The following is a 15,298-nucleotide window of genomic DNA, read 5'->3' as shown; positions in this document are numbered from 1 at the left end:
GGAACACTTTGTAATGAGAAGATAAAGTTGAATGAGGTGAGGGAGTCCATTACAAATAAATAAATCTCCTTTCAGAAGTACAGTAGACAAAACATAAAGGAATTATTGTAAACCCAAAGATTATAAAAAGAGAAACACCTTAAAATTGTTCTTAAACACTTAGATTTTAAGAATCAGATATGCTCAGTAGCAACCGATAAGACACCTGTAGGAATAGGTAAGTAAAAAGAAATCTATGGCTTATGTTCTGAAAGAGGAACAACTAAAACTTGAACATGAAAACATGCTGATTTGAAAACAACTTCAAAATTTATAGTCAATACAAGATTGTTTAAAGAAAACAGAAAGGGGAGAAACACCTAAGATCTTATTAATGGTGAAAAAGATGTACAACTGAGTTAAAGCAGCAGGCTGAAGTTTTAAAAATGCAGCTAAGCTAAAAAGGAGAAGGGTGGGGAAATGACATTAATTCAATACATCTATTTAAAGTAATTTATAGGTTTCTTGGGATAAAGACCAACATCCTCAAATAGCCTTCAAGCCTCTGCATTATCTGGCCTTGGCCATATGCTCTAGCTTTATCTAATACCACACTCCTTATTCTTTCTAGTTAGCTACTCTGGCCTCAAATGACATATATATAATATTCTCTTTATTTAGAATCACCCATCTCTTCACCCTCTCTCCCCATTTTATTCCTATATTCACCTTTCTTATATCTCAGCTCATTTTTTAAAGGAAGGCCTCCCTGATCATCACTATTCCCAAATCCAACATCTCAAACAAGAACTGGTTCTCCTGCTCCATCCAGTTTCCCTATCTTTTTCTTTCCTAGCAATTATTTTTTTAATTGTAATTATTATATAATTATGCCTTTTTTCTCCATAACGGCAGGGCCTTCGTCTGTTTTGCTCATCATCCTGTCCCCTAGGACTAGTATAGAATTTTGGACCTGATACACCAAAAAACTACAATCTCAGACAAAAATAGATACAAACTTCATTATACAAAAGATGCTCAAAAAAGGAAGATTACTAACTCAAAAGCTTAGGTTGTAACAACAACAATAAAAAGCGATGAAAGGCAATTTATGTTATTAATCTACAAAAACACTGGCTTGAAAATATCCCTAGTAAAAGCTCAAGTTCTGGAATCTCTCTTTTTTTTTTTTTTTTTTGAAAGAGTGAGCATGGTGTGCAAGCAGGGGAGGGGAGAGGGAGAGGAAGAATCTTAAGCAGGCTCCACACCCAGCATGGTTTGATCTCATGACCATGAGATCATGACCTGACCTGAAATCAAGAGCTGGATGCTTAACTGACTGAGCCACCCAGGTGCCCCTAGTTCTGGTATCTTTTAAGGGGATTTCTTAAAAAACTAACAGTGGACCAGGAAGGGATAATGATTAAGGGAAAGAGAGAAAAGACATTTTGCTTCTCATCTGGCCCCAGGAAACACTTTTGGAAGCAACTCAAATTTGGAAATCTTTTCATGCTACCATTTAGCCAGTGGATATACACTTAGAAGTCAGAGGAGTTATGACTACAGAATTCCGAAACTGGTAGTACTAACAGCACAAAAGGCTCCTGGAATTGTGCCAGGATATAAAACTAAAGAAAGACTAGAGACTTACTCCAATAAGCCACAGTGCTTGGTCAAAACCCAAAATAAATTAAAACTCATAATATACTGGAATGTCAAAATTAGAGCTGAAGATGACAGGATATAAGGAATTATTTCAGACATTCTAAAAAGACATATTTTAAATATACCCTATCACACTAAAAAAAAGGCAAGGAGAAAGAGCAGGAAAAACTTGAGACTGTAGGTGCAACCACTATGAATTTCTAAAATTTGCTACTTGGTATGGAGTTTTCAGAAGTCATTCTTCAAGAAAAGAAACAATCTTCATAGATGGTAGGGCTTATTACTGAGTTTTAGGGTTATAAATGTCAATTCTGGCCTATTGCCATGAATTGACTGGCATGTTAAAGAAGTAAAAACCATAAAGTGTCCATGTTTTTCTTTCTTCTATCAGCTGCTTCCCCTAGTAAGTTTTACCAATATCTGTAACTAGGTAAGACAACTGTAGATCTAGAATATAAAATAATAAAAGATCCTTGAACACTAGCTTCATTTTGCACAGATAATGCTGGGAATTTGGTTTGGTTTATGAGTTATTACAAATGTCATAAATAGGTCAGGCAGCTGATTGTTCTAACTTTTGGGCTGTGGGACTACAATATTTTTCGTATCATGATATTCTTCTGGAACTTTGGGGAATGAAATACATGGGATTTAGGAGTAGAAATGTAACTTGGGAAATGCTGAAAGAACATGAGTTCCAATGAAAGACTCCCAGACTACCACTACTGAACAAATCCAGGGTCCAACTAGACTGAATAAGATCTGTCTGAGATGGTACAGAATAAAAAATATAGATGGAAGAGAGGTATGTTTTTATGTATGACTTAAGATTTTAACTTCTACTAATTAACGTCAAGGAAGAACAAAGATTCGTATTGTTCTCTTGTAGGAGAATTTGACCAAATTTTACAAAGTTTTACAGTGCTGGCATTACATATTTTGCCGTGTAAGGAACTTCTTACAATCCTATGTGTTACGTTCAGTGGAACAATAGGATTATGCCTAATTTTATTGTATTTTTTTTAAAGTCTGGACACCCTGATGCAGGGCCCAAACTCACACACCATGAGATCATGACCTGAGCTGAAACCAAGAGTCGGACACTTAACCCACTGAGCCACCCAGGCACCCCAGGATTATGCCTAATTTTAGATGAGAAACACATTCAAATAATTTAATAATATAGAGCCTTAGGGTAAACTTAAAATGAAGCAATCTCCCAGTTCATTTTAGTGACTCTGGGAGTGACATTGAGACATTCATAAAGACTGGGGTGGGGGCTGCTGAAGCACTTAGCACAGTAACTCAACACCTCCAGGGCCTAAAGTGCCTTCCTGGGTATTAAGCATAGTCAGCTCCAACATACATAGGTCTGTAATTAAAAAAGAGAGAGAAAGAGGGGCACCTGAGTGGCTGAGTTGGTTAAACATCTGACGTTAGCTCGGGTCATGATCTCATGGTTTGTGAGTTTGAGCCCCGCGTTGGGCTCTATGCTGACAGCCCAGAGGCTGGAGTCTGCTTTGTATTGTATCTCCCTCTGTCTCTGTCCCTCCCCCACTCATACTCTGTCTCCCTCTCAAAAATAAACAAACATAAAAAAAAAGTTTTGTTTTTTTTTTTTTTTAATTTTTTTTTTTTCAACGTTTATTTATTTTTGGGACAGAGAGAGACAGAGCATGAACGGGGGAGGGGCAAAGAGAGAGGGAGACACAGAATCGGAAACAGGCTCCAGGCTCTGAGCCATCAGCCCAGAGCCTGACGCGGGGCTCGAACTCACGGATCACGGACCGCGAGATCGTGACCTGGCTGAAGTTGGACGCTTAACCGACTGCGCCACCCAGGCGCCCCAAAAAAAAAGTTTTTTTAAAAAGAGAAAGACGAAGGGGGGGAGGAGGGAGAGGGATCTTGGGGGGTTCAGATGGCTAATTCACTAGTCCTAGTTCGATACTAAAGACTAAAAAAGTTGTTTTTATCAGAATCACAGAAATTCTTACAAGCTCTGATGTTTCTGTGAGTTAAATATACCCCTGTTACAGTACTGCCCTAGCTACTGAACTCACTGCGTCAAAAGGAACAAAATTATTGGGTGATTATTCAGAGAGAACTGACCAGTATTACTGATCTCCCTCACAACACACATTCTAAGGGAAGCTCTGTAGTATTTATCAAAGCCAGTATCACAATGAGATAGTAGTAGGGTTTAGCAGTGATAAACATGGAACCTTGATGGGGAAGATGAAGAAAAGGGTCAAGTTTTCTTTTTGGTTTATTATTCTTTCTCACATAAACCCTGAAAGACCGGGAGAGCAAACTATTAAAATGTTCAGAAGAAACAGGAAGCTCAGAGATCAGGGTTTGACTCTACAGCTTATACTTTAAATTAAAAAGACCCTGAGGATCCCAAGAGCTCTGTCTACGGTAGGTGACCAGACAAGGATCTGGAATAGAAATTCAAGCAAAAAAGTGTACATCTACTGAGAATATTCTCAGTCCTATGTTGTAAGGCACTCCTTGGGCAGTAACAGATTAGGATTAGGTAAAGAGTTGGGATCTCAGCTTCCAGAATAGACTATCACAGCTTATTCACAGTTCAAGACTGCCTAGATATGGAAATATAAATTACAGTTCAGTCCTACAAAAATGCAAGATATAAAATAAAAAATGTGATTTTACAATTCAAGTAACAAAAGAACCTAATTCAAAAGCCAAACTTAAAATATAAGCAACTACAAAAATGACATTTTACACCAGTTACTACAGATAAGAAATCATAAATGAAGCATCATTATGTCAGTGTACATGCTATCTAAATCAATATGACTTAAAATTTTTTCAAGAGAAAAAAATCTACTGTGGCAATTTTACCAGCTTCATTTTTTAAAAATCTAGTATTTTTAGTTCTGTGTTCTCCCTGAAAGTAGTCAATAAATAAAAACGACCCAAGTTCCTGTGTCTCTTTAGAATAATACTCAAATTTCTTTAGTTTGACATATCAAGAGTAAATGGAAGCACACTATCTAGCTTAGGCAGATATTAGGCTAGTCAGAACATTTAGGGATTAGTTCTGGGTATTACACTTGAAAACATACAACAGATTCTATCCAAAGGGTCAAGTTTCTGAAACTGTAATGTGATTAACATATTTCAAGTATAAAATAAAGTTAGGAATATTCTGACGGAAAGATGTAAATGTGGGGAAGGTCAAGATAGAAAGAGAGCCTCTCTCAGATTTGAAGACAATTACTGACAAGAAATGTGATGTGTTGCACCTGGCAGAGCATCTGGTATGTAGTAAGTATACCATAAATATGAGTCTCTATCCCTCCTTACATAAGGTGGCAGGACTAATACCAACTGCAGAAGTTATAGAAACTTGGAGTAAAAATGCAAGAAGCTGGTAATAGAGATAAACAATAATGAATACAACTGCCTTAGAAAACAGCAAGTCCCCAATGTTGGAAGTATTCAAGATGAGGCTTAAGGGTTCTCTGTCACAAATGCTATAGAATTAGTAATTCCTGATTTGTGCATGAGTTTAGACCAACTGACCCCTAAGGTTCCTTCTAACTCCTTACAATACTGGGGTGATCACTAGAGAAATGATCACTATAATTTCTCCTCTTTCCTCAAGTATGTCACTTAATGTAAACTGATAGGTTATCTTACCTATGAGATTCTTGCTCTCCTTTCATTTTCTCTACTTTTGATAACATATCATCAACTTTAAATGTTTTCCTGGAAGAAACAGATAAACAAAATAATCACTTCTCCACTGGGGAAAAAAAAACAGATTACACTTTATTGTCACTATAATAGGCAAGTTGGAAATCTGATTTTGATTATTTTTAATAAGATAAATTGTGGATGGTTAGCCGTAACAATGAATACTATATTGAGACAGTGTATGTTATATTACAGCAGTCGAGCCTTCAAGTCCCATCTCAAATGCTAACTTTTCCATGAAACCTTTTGTAATTATTCCCAAACCAGAGTGATTTGCCCTCACCTACGACACTTGGTTTATATTTATTTTGACATTTAGTCTCCTAAATGTGAACTTGCATAAATATTTTATTTCTCCTCCTAGACTATAAGCTCCTGAAGGGTAGAGATTGCTTTTCTTCAAGGAAAGTCACATAGTGCTTGGCACGGTACCTTATATTTTGAAGGTATTCAAGCATCTGCTGGACTGAACCAAACAAATGCAAATCATGTATACTGTGAAATATTCATATTTCTATTAAGTAACTTGACAAGTATATGCTAGCACTATCACATAAAATATATCCGAAGTTAATAAAACGGTCTTAAAGATTATTAGTAATGGCTCAAGTTAAATGATATGTCATATTAAAGAGATGGGTGTCAACCATCATGAAAAAATTTTGAAGTTTAGGGGATACACCCATCAAATCATAATAAAATTATTAGCTTTTAACTTTACAAGGTTAAGAGAAAAAAGTATTTTTTCCACAAAACAGAAACTCAACCCCTAGGCACTCCCAAGCAAAGTGAAAATGAATGGACTCTAGAACAAGCTTCACCTTAGTTTTTAAGGTGGTCTATTATTGTACCTGTCCTAAGACAGAGGCTAAAAATCTAGACCCATATGTTAACTGGAAATGAATACTTCCCTTTATACTCATATATTTTCTTCAAGTTTAAAACATGAAAAGCTTAGTGTATTCTATATAAATTACTTTGTAAAGCTTGAATTCAGATATTAGAAATTATTGATGTGCTCATTCCTCAAAAATAGCTATCGTACTCAATTAGTATAACATAAAATTATCAACAGAGAAATGTTAATGTAAATATATTACAATAAAACACCAACAGGAAGAGAATTGATGCAATCTATAATTCAGGTGAATAGCCTCCATTAACAAAAGATCTTTTTTTAAAAAAAGCTTCTCTCTTTACCTTTAGAGTTACTGAAAACTTCAATATTAAAGTTTCATCCAATGAGCACAGTTAAGAAGTATTTTAGGAAGGATGGCAATACATTTTCAATCTCCACAGATAAGAGAGAAGAAAGAAGAAAAATGTAGGATTATTTTAGGCTACTTACAAAAGAACTTTTCAGTATAAATGCTGAAACGTACTACTGAGGAAGGTTGTAAAGTTACTGGAAACTTTTAAGAATGTTTATCTTTATGTAATGATTAAGAAGAAATCCTGTCTGTAGGAAGAAAAGTTAAGACTAGAAGTCACAAGGTTCATCTCTTCCAACATTATGGACATGTGCATAGGACAAGTGCATAGGAAAGTTGAATATTAACAACCATTTGAAATAAGTAAGATCATAAAGGCAACCCAGCCTTCCTTAGGAAAAAAAAACAAACCACATAAGCAACTATACAAAAGCAGCCCCACTCCAAGCACCAAGTATTTCTACTTCTGTTCTTTAGAAAGGTACTGCAACAGTAGCTCAGATTTAACAAGGGAAATAGTTATCAAAAGATCATCAAAAAGGAGAATATTTTTAAAATTCAAGAAATTCCAGGAAATTGTCTTGGGAGGATTCAGAAACAACTTACGTGAAATCTAGTAAAATGAATTTAATAAAAGATGCCTGTCTCCTCACGAGTATTTCCCCTGTATCAGTGTTGTGTTAGTCTAAAGCATTTGAATACCTCTATGAAAGGAGACTAAAGTACAAGGGGAGTTTGACAAACATACCAGAATTAATATTACAACTGAGTGTAGGACTTCAAAGGGAGTGATATATTTATTCCAACAAGGGATATTATGCTGTTACAATAGTAAAAAGGGAATTCCAAAAACATTTTGAACAAAAGGATAGTATTAAAAGCAATTTTGTAAAAGGAGTCCCTAAAACATGTTTAACAAAGACCACAATCACTAGGCTAAATTCACCACCCTCCAAAGTCACCAATTACTCTGAAAAGAACAGCTCTCATTTGAACATGTAGGTCATATAATTTGTTAAAACTTAGTTTTAACATCTCTCACAGGCCAGGCATATAACAAAAGCATTAAGGGATTCCTAATGCATTTTTGCATGAAAATAAACTGGGATTTATATGTTTCTTGGCTGGTAAACTGCTGCAGAACCCCCCCAAAAGACAATTTGTTGCCTAAAGTACAACAAATTAAGAAAAGTAGTTTCTACTACCAAACTTTTAAAACTGTCTCCACCTATTAGCTGACAACAGAAACGTATCCCACGATGAGACAAATAGTCCATTAACAAATATGACAAGAAAATGGGGTTAGATTTTAAACATATTTTGTATTTATTTATGGATTAACTCACTTATTTTGAAAAAAAAAAATCTTTAAAAGATTTTATTTCTTAGTAATCTCTACACCCAACGTGGGGCTCAAACTTATACCCTCCCCACCCCCCCCCCCCCGACAAGATCAGAAGTTACATGCTCTACTGAGTCAGCCAGGTGTCCCTAAAAAACTTAATCACTTTAAAATTAAAATCAGGCAGCAACCTAAATGATAACTCAATTAATCGTCCATATTAAAAATACCAGAGTAAAAGTTAACTGCTTAATCAAATTCTCCTAGTTTTATAGACTAAATCAGCGGTCAGCACACTACGGACCATAGGCCAAATCCAGCTATCTGTCTATGCACAGCCCACGAGCTAAGAATGATTTTTGTGGACAAATATTTGCAACTGATTTGATACAGAATTCTAAACCCCAATTAAGGAGAATGTTATCTCCTCCCAAGCCACAAAAATAAAAGAATCTCACATTTCTCACTAGTAGGCCCATATTACAAAACATTGTACTGAGTTATTATATTTTAAATCTCATCAATAAAAAATTTGCAGCCATTTGTTACCTCTCTTTTTGTGTAAGTACCCACCTACATTCTACTTAATAACCTCAATTCTGCCTCATGGACCACAAAGCCTAAAACATTTACTAACTGGTCCTTCATAGAAAAAGTCTGCTGAACTCTGTCATAGATCAAATAATTGCATAGACAGGCAAAAAGCTGACAAATTTAATTCTGTTGCCTAATCCATCACCGTCTTCCTAGTTATTTAGGCTCTTGGCAAGCTTCACCTATTAAATGTAATGCGCACAAGTGCATAATCGCTCCCACGCTCTCTGTTCAGAAAAGATTACCAGAAGACAAATAGTTTTAACATTTCCATCCTTCAAAATACACACAGGTATATCTACAAAGATAAACCAAGTCTTGCTATTGAAACATGATGCTTACTTAGTAACCAGTATGAGCCTCCAAAGGAGTTTGGTTTCAAAGTCTATTGGGATAACTTAATGGTTTCAGTGAGTCAAGACTAACAACTAACAACTACCAAATGCTTAATACAAGATCTCTCCTTTAAACTTAAAACTGTTCACTTGATGTGCTCAATAATCTTGCACACAGGATAAGAAACTAGCATTCCATAATTACATATAGTTAAATATCACATGTTATAAACAAAAATAAGCTCTGATCAACACCTCCAGACTCTGCCTGAAGACTAGATAATTAAGACTTCTTGTTTTTTAAGGACATTCAATGTAGTGACTTCAAAAATATTTCCTCTTTTACAAAGACCACCATCAAAGGTATAAAATGAGACTTTCTGAACCTATCATTATGGAAGCAAATTCTTTATTGTTAGAACATATAAGAAATACTTAAAAATTAACTTAATTTTATGTATCAAAGATAGTTCCCCTGACCCCTTTAATATTTAAATCCTCAACTTCTATCAAACTTGAAAGAAACTCTTAGCACAAAGGAAAAATATGAATCAGTAAAACTACTTCATATACTTCACTACTAAATCATTTCTATTAGGAAAAACTTTGGTAATAAACTGGGATTTATAAAAATGTACTTATTAAAAATCACTTGGCAATCAATTCAATTACTCTTTTACCTCAGTTTTCATATTTAATCTTTAATTAGAAATAGTACTTTAATACAAAACTTTAACATCGTTTAATCAACTCGAAATAAAATTCATAAAATGTACCTTTTTATGTTTGTTCTGGAGTTTCGATGAGACATGTAAGTAAGAGTCCTGTGCAAAAATATTGGCTATAAAAAAAGTTTTAAAAATATTAAAATTAAATAGGTGAAATTTTTAGTAAAAAATAATATTCATTAATTGCATTGATTACTTACAGCTATAAGATTTCGAGTTCGAAGAAATCTATAGATCTGTGTTGGTTCTAGGTAACAGGAAACAAAAGGATTATTTAAGTTCTCAAGAAAATAACCAATCTAGCCAGTGTTGTAACCAATGTAAACCAATCAATCACCTGTACGAAAATCATGTACTAAATATCTTGACATCAAGAAAATTTGTATGCACAATAAAACCAAAAGACACTCAATCTACAGCATATATTCACAAAACTCACCTACATTTATTTTATTTTATTTTAATGTTTATTTTGAGAGAGTGAGGGGCAAGGGGCAGAGAGAGAATCCCAAGCAGACTCTGTGCTGTTTATGAAGGGCCCCACGCAGATCTCACCAACCTTGAGGTGATGACTTGGATGTTTAACCGCCTGAGCCACCCAGGTACCCCTCTACATTTATTTTAAATTTAAGGTTCTCTACAGTCTTGTGCTTAAGCCTTGCATTTCTAAGGTAGCTACTTTTTAAAAGTAGCTGAAATGAGGTAGCTGGGATCCAACAAAAGAACTTATTGATAACAAATAGCAAAATGAAATTTTCATTTTTTAACTGGTCTTTTAGAAAATTTGTAGTAAACCAAAACAGAATACAACTGTTTCCTAGATGTCCTAATACAGATAGAAAGTCTGTCAATAATGAAAAAAAAAATGACTCAAATTGTAGCTGAAATTTCCAATGAATATTTAGTTATACTTCAAGTCTGTATCCATTTTGTTCAATGTAAATATTATCCCAATATGTAAATACCACCTCAAAACATATTTAATTAATTGAGATTCCTAGACTTTTTAATGCTATTTAGTTAAAATCAGTTTGCCTTTATAGATAAAAAGGACCTGTATACAAATAATACCAGTTACATTAATGATCTATTAGTTTCACACTTCCTTTAATAAAGGAGTATCAAAACAAACTAAAGATGACTGACTATATCAGTAAATACATCAAAGCATTCCAACCTCTCTGAAATTAAGATCAACGTTACAGAAGAATCAAGCTGTTCTGTGACAAAATCTAGCCCTTAATGACAGTTTGCTCCTCCCAACGTAGACTCATCAGAAAGCAAAACAGCTAAAACTTTCTTGGCAGATCTGTCTTCTCTTAACATTTAGAAGGAACTGTTTAAATGTCCACTTAATCTTCAGGTAGTTTAATTTTAGAGGCAAATAAACGAAAAAGAGAGGATATTTTAGAAGGAGTACAAACATGTATGTTTATTGTCATCACTGCCCTTCAATGCTCTATCATTTTTCCAATTTAAAGCGTCTCCAGAATTTTCAAAGCAGATTAAGCAAAAGAAATGTGAACCTCCCTCAAGCAGGTTCAATATTCGTTTCAATAAAAACTGAAATTCCTTGTATTAAATTCCAATTAGAATTTCATGAGGCACTAATCAGAGAGAATGAAAGAAGGGTATTAAACAATGTAATACGTCTTTTCAAGCACAGCTGATACCATGGCCTTAACATATGCCACGGTAAAATTGTAAATAAAGACATTCCGCGGTAAAGCCGAGTTTATTCAAGTTTCTCTTATTTAGCTATTAGCGATCGTCCGAATTGTAAAATGTACACAAAAGCAAAAAAGGAAAACAGAGTATAATACTCACTACAGGACAATTGAGATTATTTACAATCATGATGTTTTTAATAAATTCTATTGTTTTATTTCCAGATAACCTTGCCTGCCTTCCCAAATCATGTCATAGCTTTTGCCCTTTCAACAAGACCATAAAAGCCGAAATTGACATAAGAAAATGTTACGGAATTAAGTACAACCGGCAGCATTCCGAGGTCGCCGCAAGATGCGATGCTTAAAACACTACCTGACTCAGTTTATGTACCCATGAAATGGGTGGATAGATTTGAAAGGTTAGAAGCACCAAAAGGTGCCATGTTAACATGCAGCACCAAGTTAGTGCGAAAGCATATCAGACAAATGACAATTTGGTCGATTTCACTGCAACTCATCCCTTCACAGGCTTCATTTTGCTCCTCAAAACCTACAACCTACAAACCCCTTGTACTTCCAGAGTAAAAAAGACATGAAAGAAAGCAAGAACTAGTCTTGGGATCTGACTGCATCCTCCGTCCAACTGTAACCTCCTCATCTAAAAGAAACCGGCTCTTAACGTGGGGCCACACTGCCCAACCTCTTGTGTAAATCTTCGGGGAGTCAAGAACCTCACCTGCACCCCCTATTCCACCTCCCCCGAAGGCCCTAGACTTCGGGCCCCCTTGGCCGTAATCCCTGAAGTGGGAACAGCCCCCTCAAATTTCTCCCTCCACTCCCAAATCAAGTCGAGTCCCGGAGAGGCAGGGGGGCCCAGCACGAGCGTCCCGGCCTCCTAATGCTGGAAGAGGGGGTATTCCTGCCCTCAAAGCCTCAAACACACTCACTCTCAAAGGCCTGGAGGAAAAGCTCGTGGTCAGCCTGGACGTGCTCCATTTTCGGCTTCTTCACCGGTAACACCGCGGCCCCCGCCGCTGCCGCCGCGGAGGAGGAGGAGGCCGAGTAACTGCCGCCGCCTCCACAGCCCCCGCCGCCGGATTTGCCGCCCGACGCCGTCGCCGCCGCCACCGCCGCCGAACCCCCGAAGCCGCCTCCCCCGGACCCCGCGCTGGGCCCCGAGCCGCCCCCTCCCCCACCGCCGTGCTTCTGAGGCGCCATCGCGGTTCCTGCCTCCTCCCCCCGCCAGCTACCCGCCGGGCGGCCCCGGAGAGTAAGCGCCTGCAATACCAACCGCTCGCCCCAGCAGGCTCCGGCGGACCGAGGGGGGAAGGAGGAGAGAGGGGAGGAGAGGGGAAGGGAAGGGAGGAGGAGAGGAGGGAAAGGAGGGAGGAAAAAAAAAGTGTCTCCTCCTGAGAGCCCCGCTCCGCTCGGGAGGCCGCTCACCCTAGCCTGGCCTCGCTCCGCCCACTTCCCCCGCCCGGCGCCCCGATTGGCCGGCGGGAGCGCGCGCCGCCCGGCCGCCCAGCCCGTTGGCCCGCGGATTCTCCCGTCAGTCACGCGGAGGCGCTTCTCGCGGAGGCGCGGCTTGGTTGGCCCGTGCGCGCTGCCGATCGCGGGCCCGGCCGCCTCTTTGAACTGAATTCGCGGGAAAATTAGGGGTCGGAGCGGCCTTCCTGCTGGCCCCGGTGCATTGTGGGGAGAGAGGGACCCAGCGAACGGCTTAGGGAGCCGTTTCTCGCCTTCTGAGCGTCGTCAGTCACCGCCCCCAGGGGGGTACAAGACCCCTGAAGAGAGGCGGGCCTCTGAGGAACTGGGGGCGAGGGGCCTGTTAAACGAACCAAGATCCATTACAGATCATCGAGTCTCTAACTTCACAGGAAGGGGCCTGGCTAGGGGTTGGGTGGGTCGTTTCTCGTCAGAGGGGCGCCCAGGGCGTGGATCGCGCGTCTCCTGGCCCCTCGCCACCACGTGCCCCTTGCCACCCAAGGCCGAGTCCCACCCAGCAAAGCCCTTGAGAGGACTGGGGGCAACCGGGGATTGTGGCTGCCGCTCTCGGACGCGACCGGGCTCCACCAAAGGGAGCGACTTCTGTGTAACAGGAATCACCTATGAAATGAGGAAAACTATTTTTGGTAGGTGCTTTGAAGCTTCAGGATCGTTGCTGAGAAAGTCGTGGTTTCTCAACGTGTCGGAAGCCAAATCCCACCCCCATTCCATCCTCCCCCCCCCCCCCACTCCACCCCTCTCCCCACTCAGCCTCGCCAGGCATCATCGGAGTGGGCAGAGATAAACTGAACGATTTCTTAAAAGTATGTATACCCTTGTTGGGAACCTGCTCGTGTTGCGCTCAGAAACTCGAAGGAATCCGTGGTTTTGCCGGTCCTGCTAAAAAGACAGATGCATAGGCCCGATTTATGCGGTTTGGAGGTGAGCTGACCTTCTCCAAGATTTGAATTTCAGCTGGGACAAGGTGATGTCTGAGATGTTCTTCCAGTTCAAATACTGTGATCTTGCATTACGTTAAAACGAAACATTATCTTCAAATATCCCAATCTCAAAGCACAGAACCATTTCATACTTCCAATAACAATACTTTCACACTTTCACATGGCTGCTTGGGGACCTTCGCAGAAGGCAACTGCAAACACTGTATCTTTGGAATGGTTGGTTATTCAAGCTGTTTACAAAACGAGTGTCTTTGGAACAGTTATTCAAACATCTGAAGTACTGATTTTAATCCAAGCATTTGCTACCTAAGAAAATGAGCTCTACAAATGGTGTGTTTAATATAAAATACGGCATTTCAGGAACGCATCTGAACTAAGATATACCTGTTGCTGATACATAAGTACTGCCTGTATTTTTAGTCAGATAAAAAGTTCAGAATGCCCTCATTTCTTATACTGCTCTGTGCTCTCTGGAAAAACTCCCACCTTCCACAAAAAGAGGGTTTTTTTTTTCTTCTTTTTTTAGATTTCTGAAATAAGTCTTTTCTGATTGATGCCACCCCACAATTTTAGATTGGGGTTTTAGATGTTGGTAAACTGCTTGTCTTTAACTTTGCCGGGTTAGAAAATGAGGCTTCATCATTCGGTCGGGGTTTGGAGAGTTAAATCACACTAGGCAAATCACAAAATATCAAGTTAAAAACTAGAATGCCAATTTATTCGCAGTAAACATAACCCGTAAGTGATCCATTATTTATACCGGGTTTTTCCTTTGCAGGGGAGTGTGGGGGACAGGTATGATCAAAGAAAAAGAGCAAGGCACAGGCTGTCGTCAGTGTTTGATGAACAGAGAAATGGAGCTAAGGGAGCTGGGATGTTCTTAAGGGGTATTTCCCATAAGAACTCCATGTTAGGTAGCATTCTTGGCTAGGCATGGGCGTGGTTTTGATGTACAGTAGAAGAGGCAGAGTAACAGATTTTCCCTTTTTGTATTCTTTGTCTAGAATACATGTAGAACACTGAAAAAATCGTATTACCTTGGACAAGGTAGAGTTAACTGATGAGTTGTCTTTTCCAGTCTGCATAATCACATTTTGTTCCATAGGCATAACTATTTAGAAATCATCACGCGGTTGGTTGTTTCTGCGGCCAGCTTATTTTGTGTTGTTATTTCTAAGTTTGGGGTGGCAACTGTTTTGGAAACTTGTCATGCCTCTTTCTGAAGGCACTAAATAAGATCTAGTAGCATTTCAATCTGATAACTTTCAAAGTAATGATGACGGCAAATAATATTTTGAGATACCTGCAAGAACCGTAATATGATACGGAAATATCTGTAATTTCTCCTGGAAACAAAGCCACAGGCACTGCTAACACTACTGTGATTTATCACTGTTATGAGTAGTTGAAGGAAATGCTCACTTCATTTAGGGACTCCTCGAATCTGATTCAAGTTATTAGCAACCCGTATGTTATAGCGCCAAATCTTTTTCTTTCTACTTTGCTGTAACCTCTTGGGTGCAGGGATGATGGGTGATTTGTCTTAGTAACTTAGATAGATAATGTCTACCGTTATGCTTGGCATAGAATAGGAACTCATCCAA

The 15,298-nt window shown here is 38.6% G+C and overlaps 1 protein-coding gene across 3 annotated transcripts in view; it reads right to left on the bottom strand.

Annotated features, from left to right (window-relative positions):
- The window catches only part of SUZ12 (SUZ12 polycomb repressive complex 2 subunit), a 49,650-nt gene extending 36,932 nt beyond the window's left edge, over positions 1–12,718 (bottom strand). Inside the window, exons 1-4 of one of the 3 annotated variants that reach the window (XM_045488033.1) lie at positions 12,195–12,718; positions 9,778–9,824; positions 9,626–9,690; positions 5,311–5,379 (exon numbers count right to left, since the gene is read on the bottom strand). In XM_045488033.1, coding sequence (XP_045343989.1) covers positions 5,311–5,379; positions 9,626–9,690; positions 9,778–9,824; positions 12,195–12,465 — 452 coding nt within the window. In that variant the 5' untranslated portion in view covers positions 12,466–12,718. The remainder of the gene's footprint in view (positions 1–5,310; positions 5,380–9,625; positions 9,691–9,777; positions 9,825–12,194) is intronic. The other 2 variants (XM_045488030.1, XM_045488031.1) reach the window with 2 other exon arrangements.
- Positions 12,719–15,298: the final 2,580 nt, after the last annotated feature.

This window comes from Leopardus geoffroyi, chromosome E1 (assembly GCF_018350155.1).
Source record: "Leopardus geoffroyi isolate Oge1 chromosome E1, O.geoffroyi_Oge1_pat1.0, whole genome shotgun sequence".
Lineage (NCBI taxonomy): Eukaryota > Metazoa > Chordata > Mammalia > Carnivora > Felidae > Leopardus > Leopardus geoffroyi.
The sequence above is the reverse complement of the archived record's forward strand: the minus strand, read 5'-3'. Positions and strand labels throughout refer to the sequence as shown.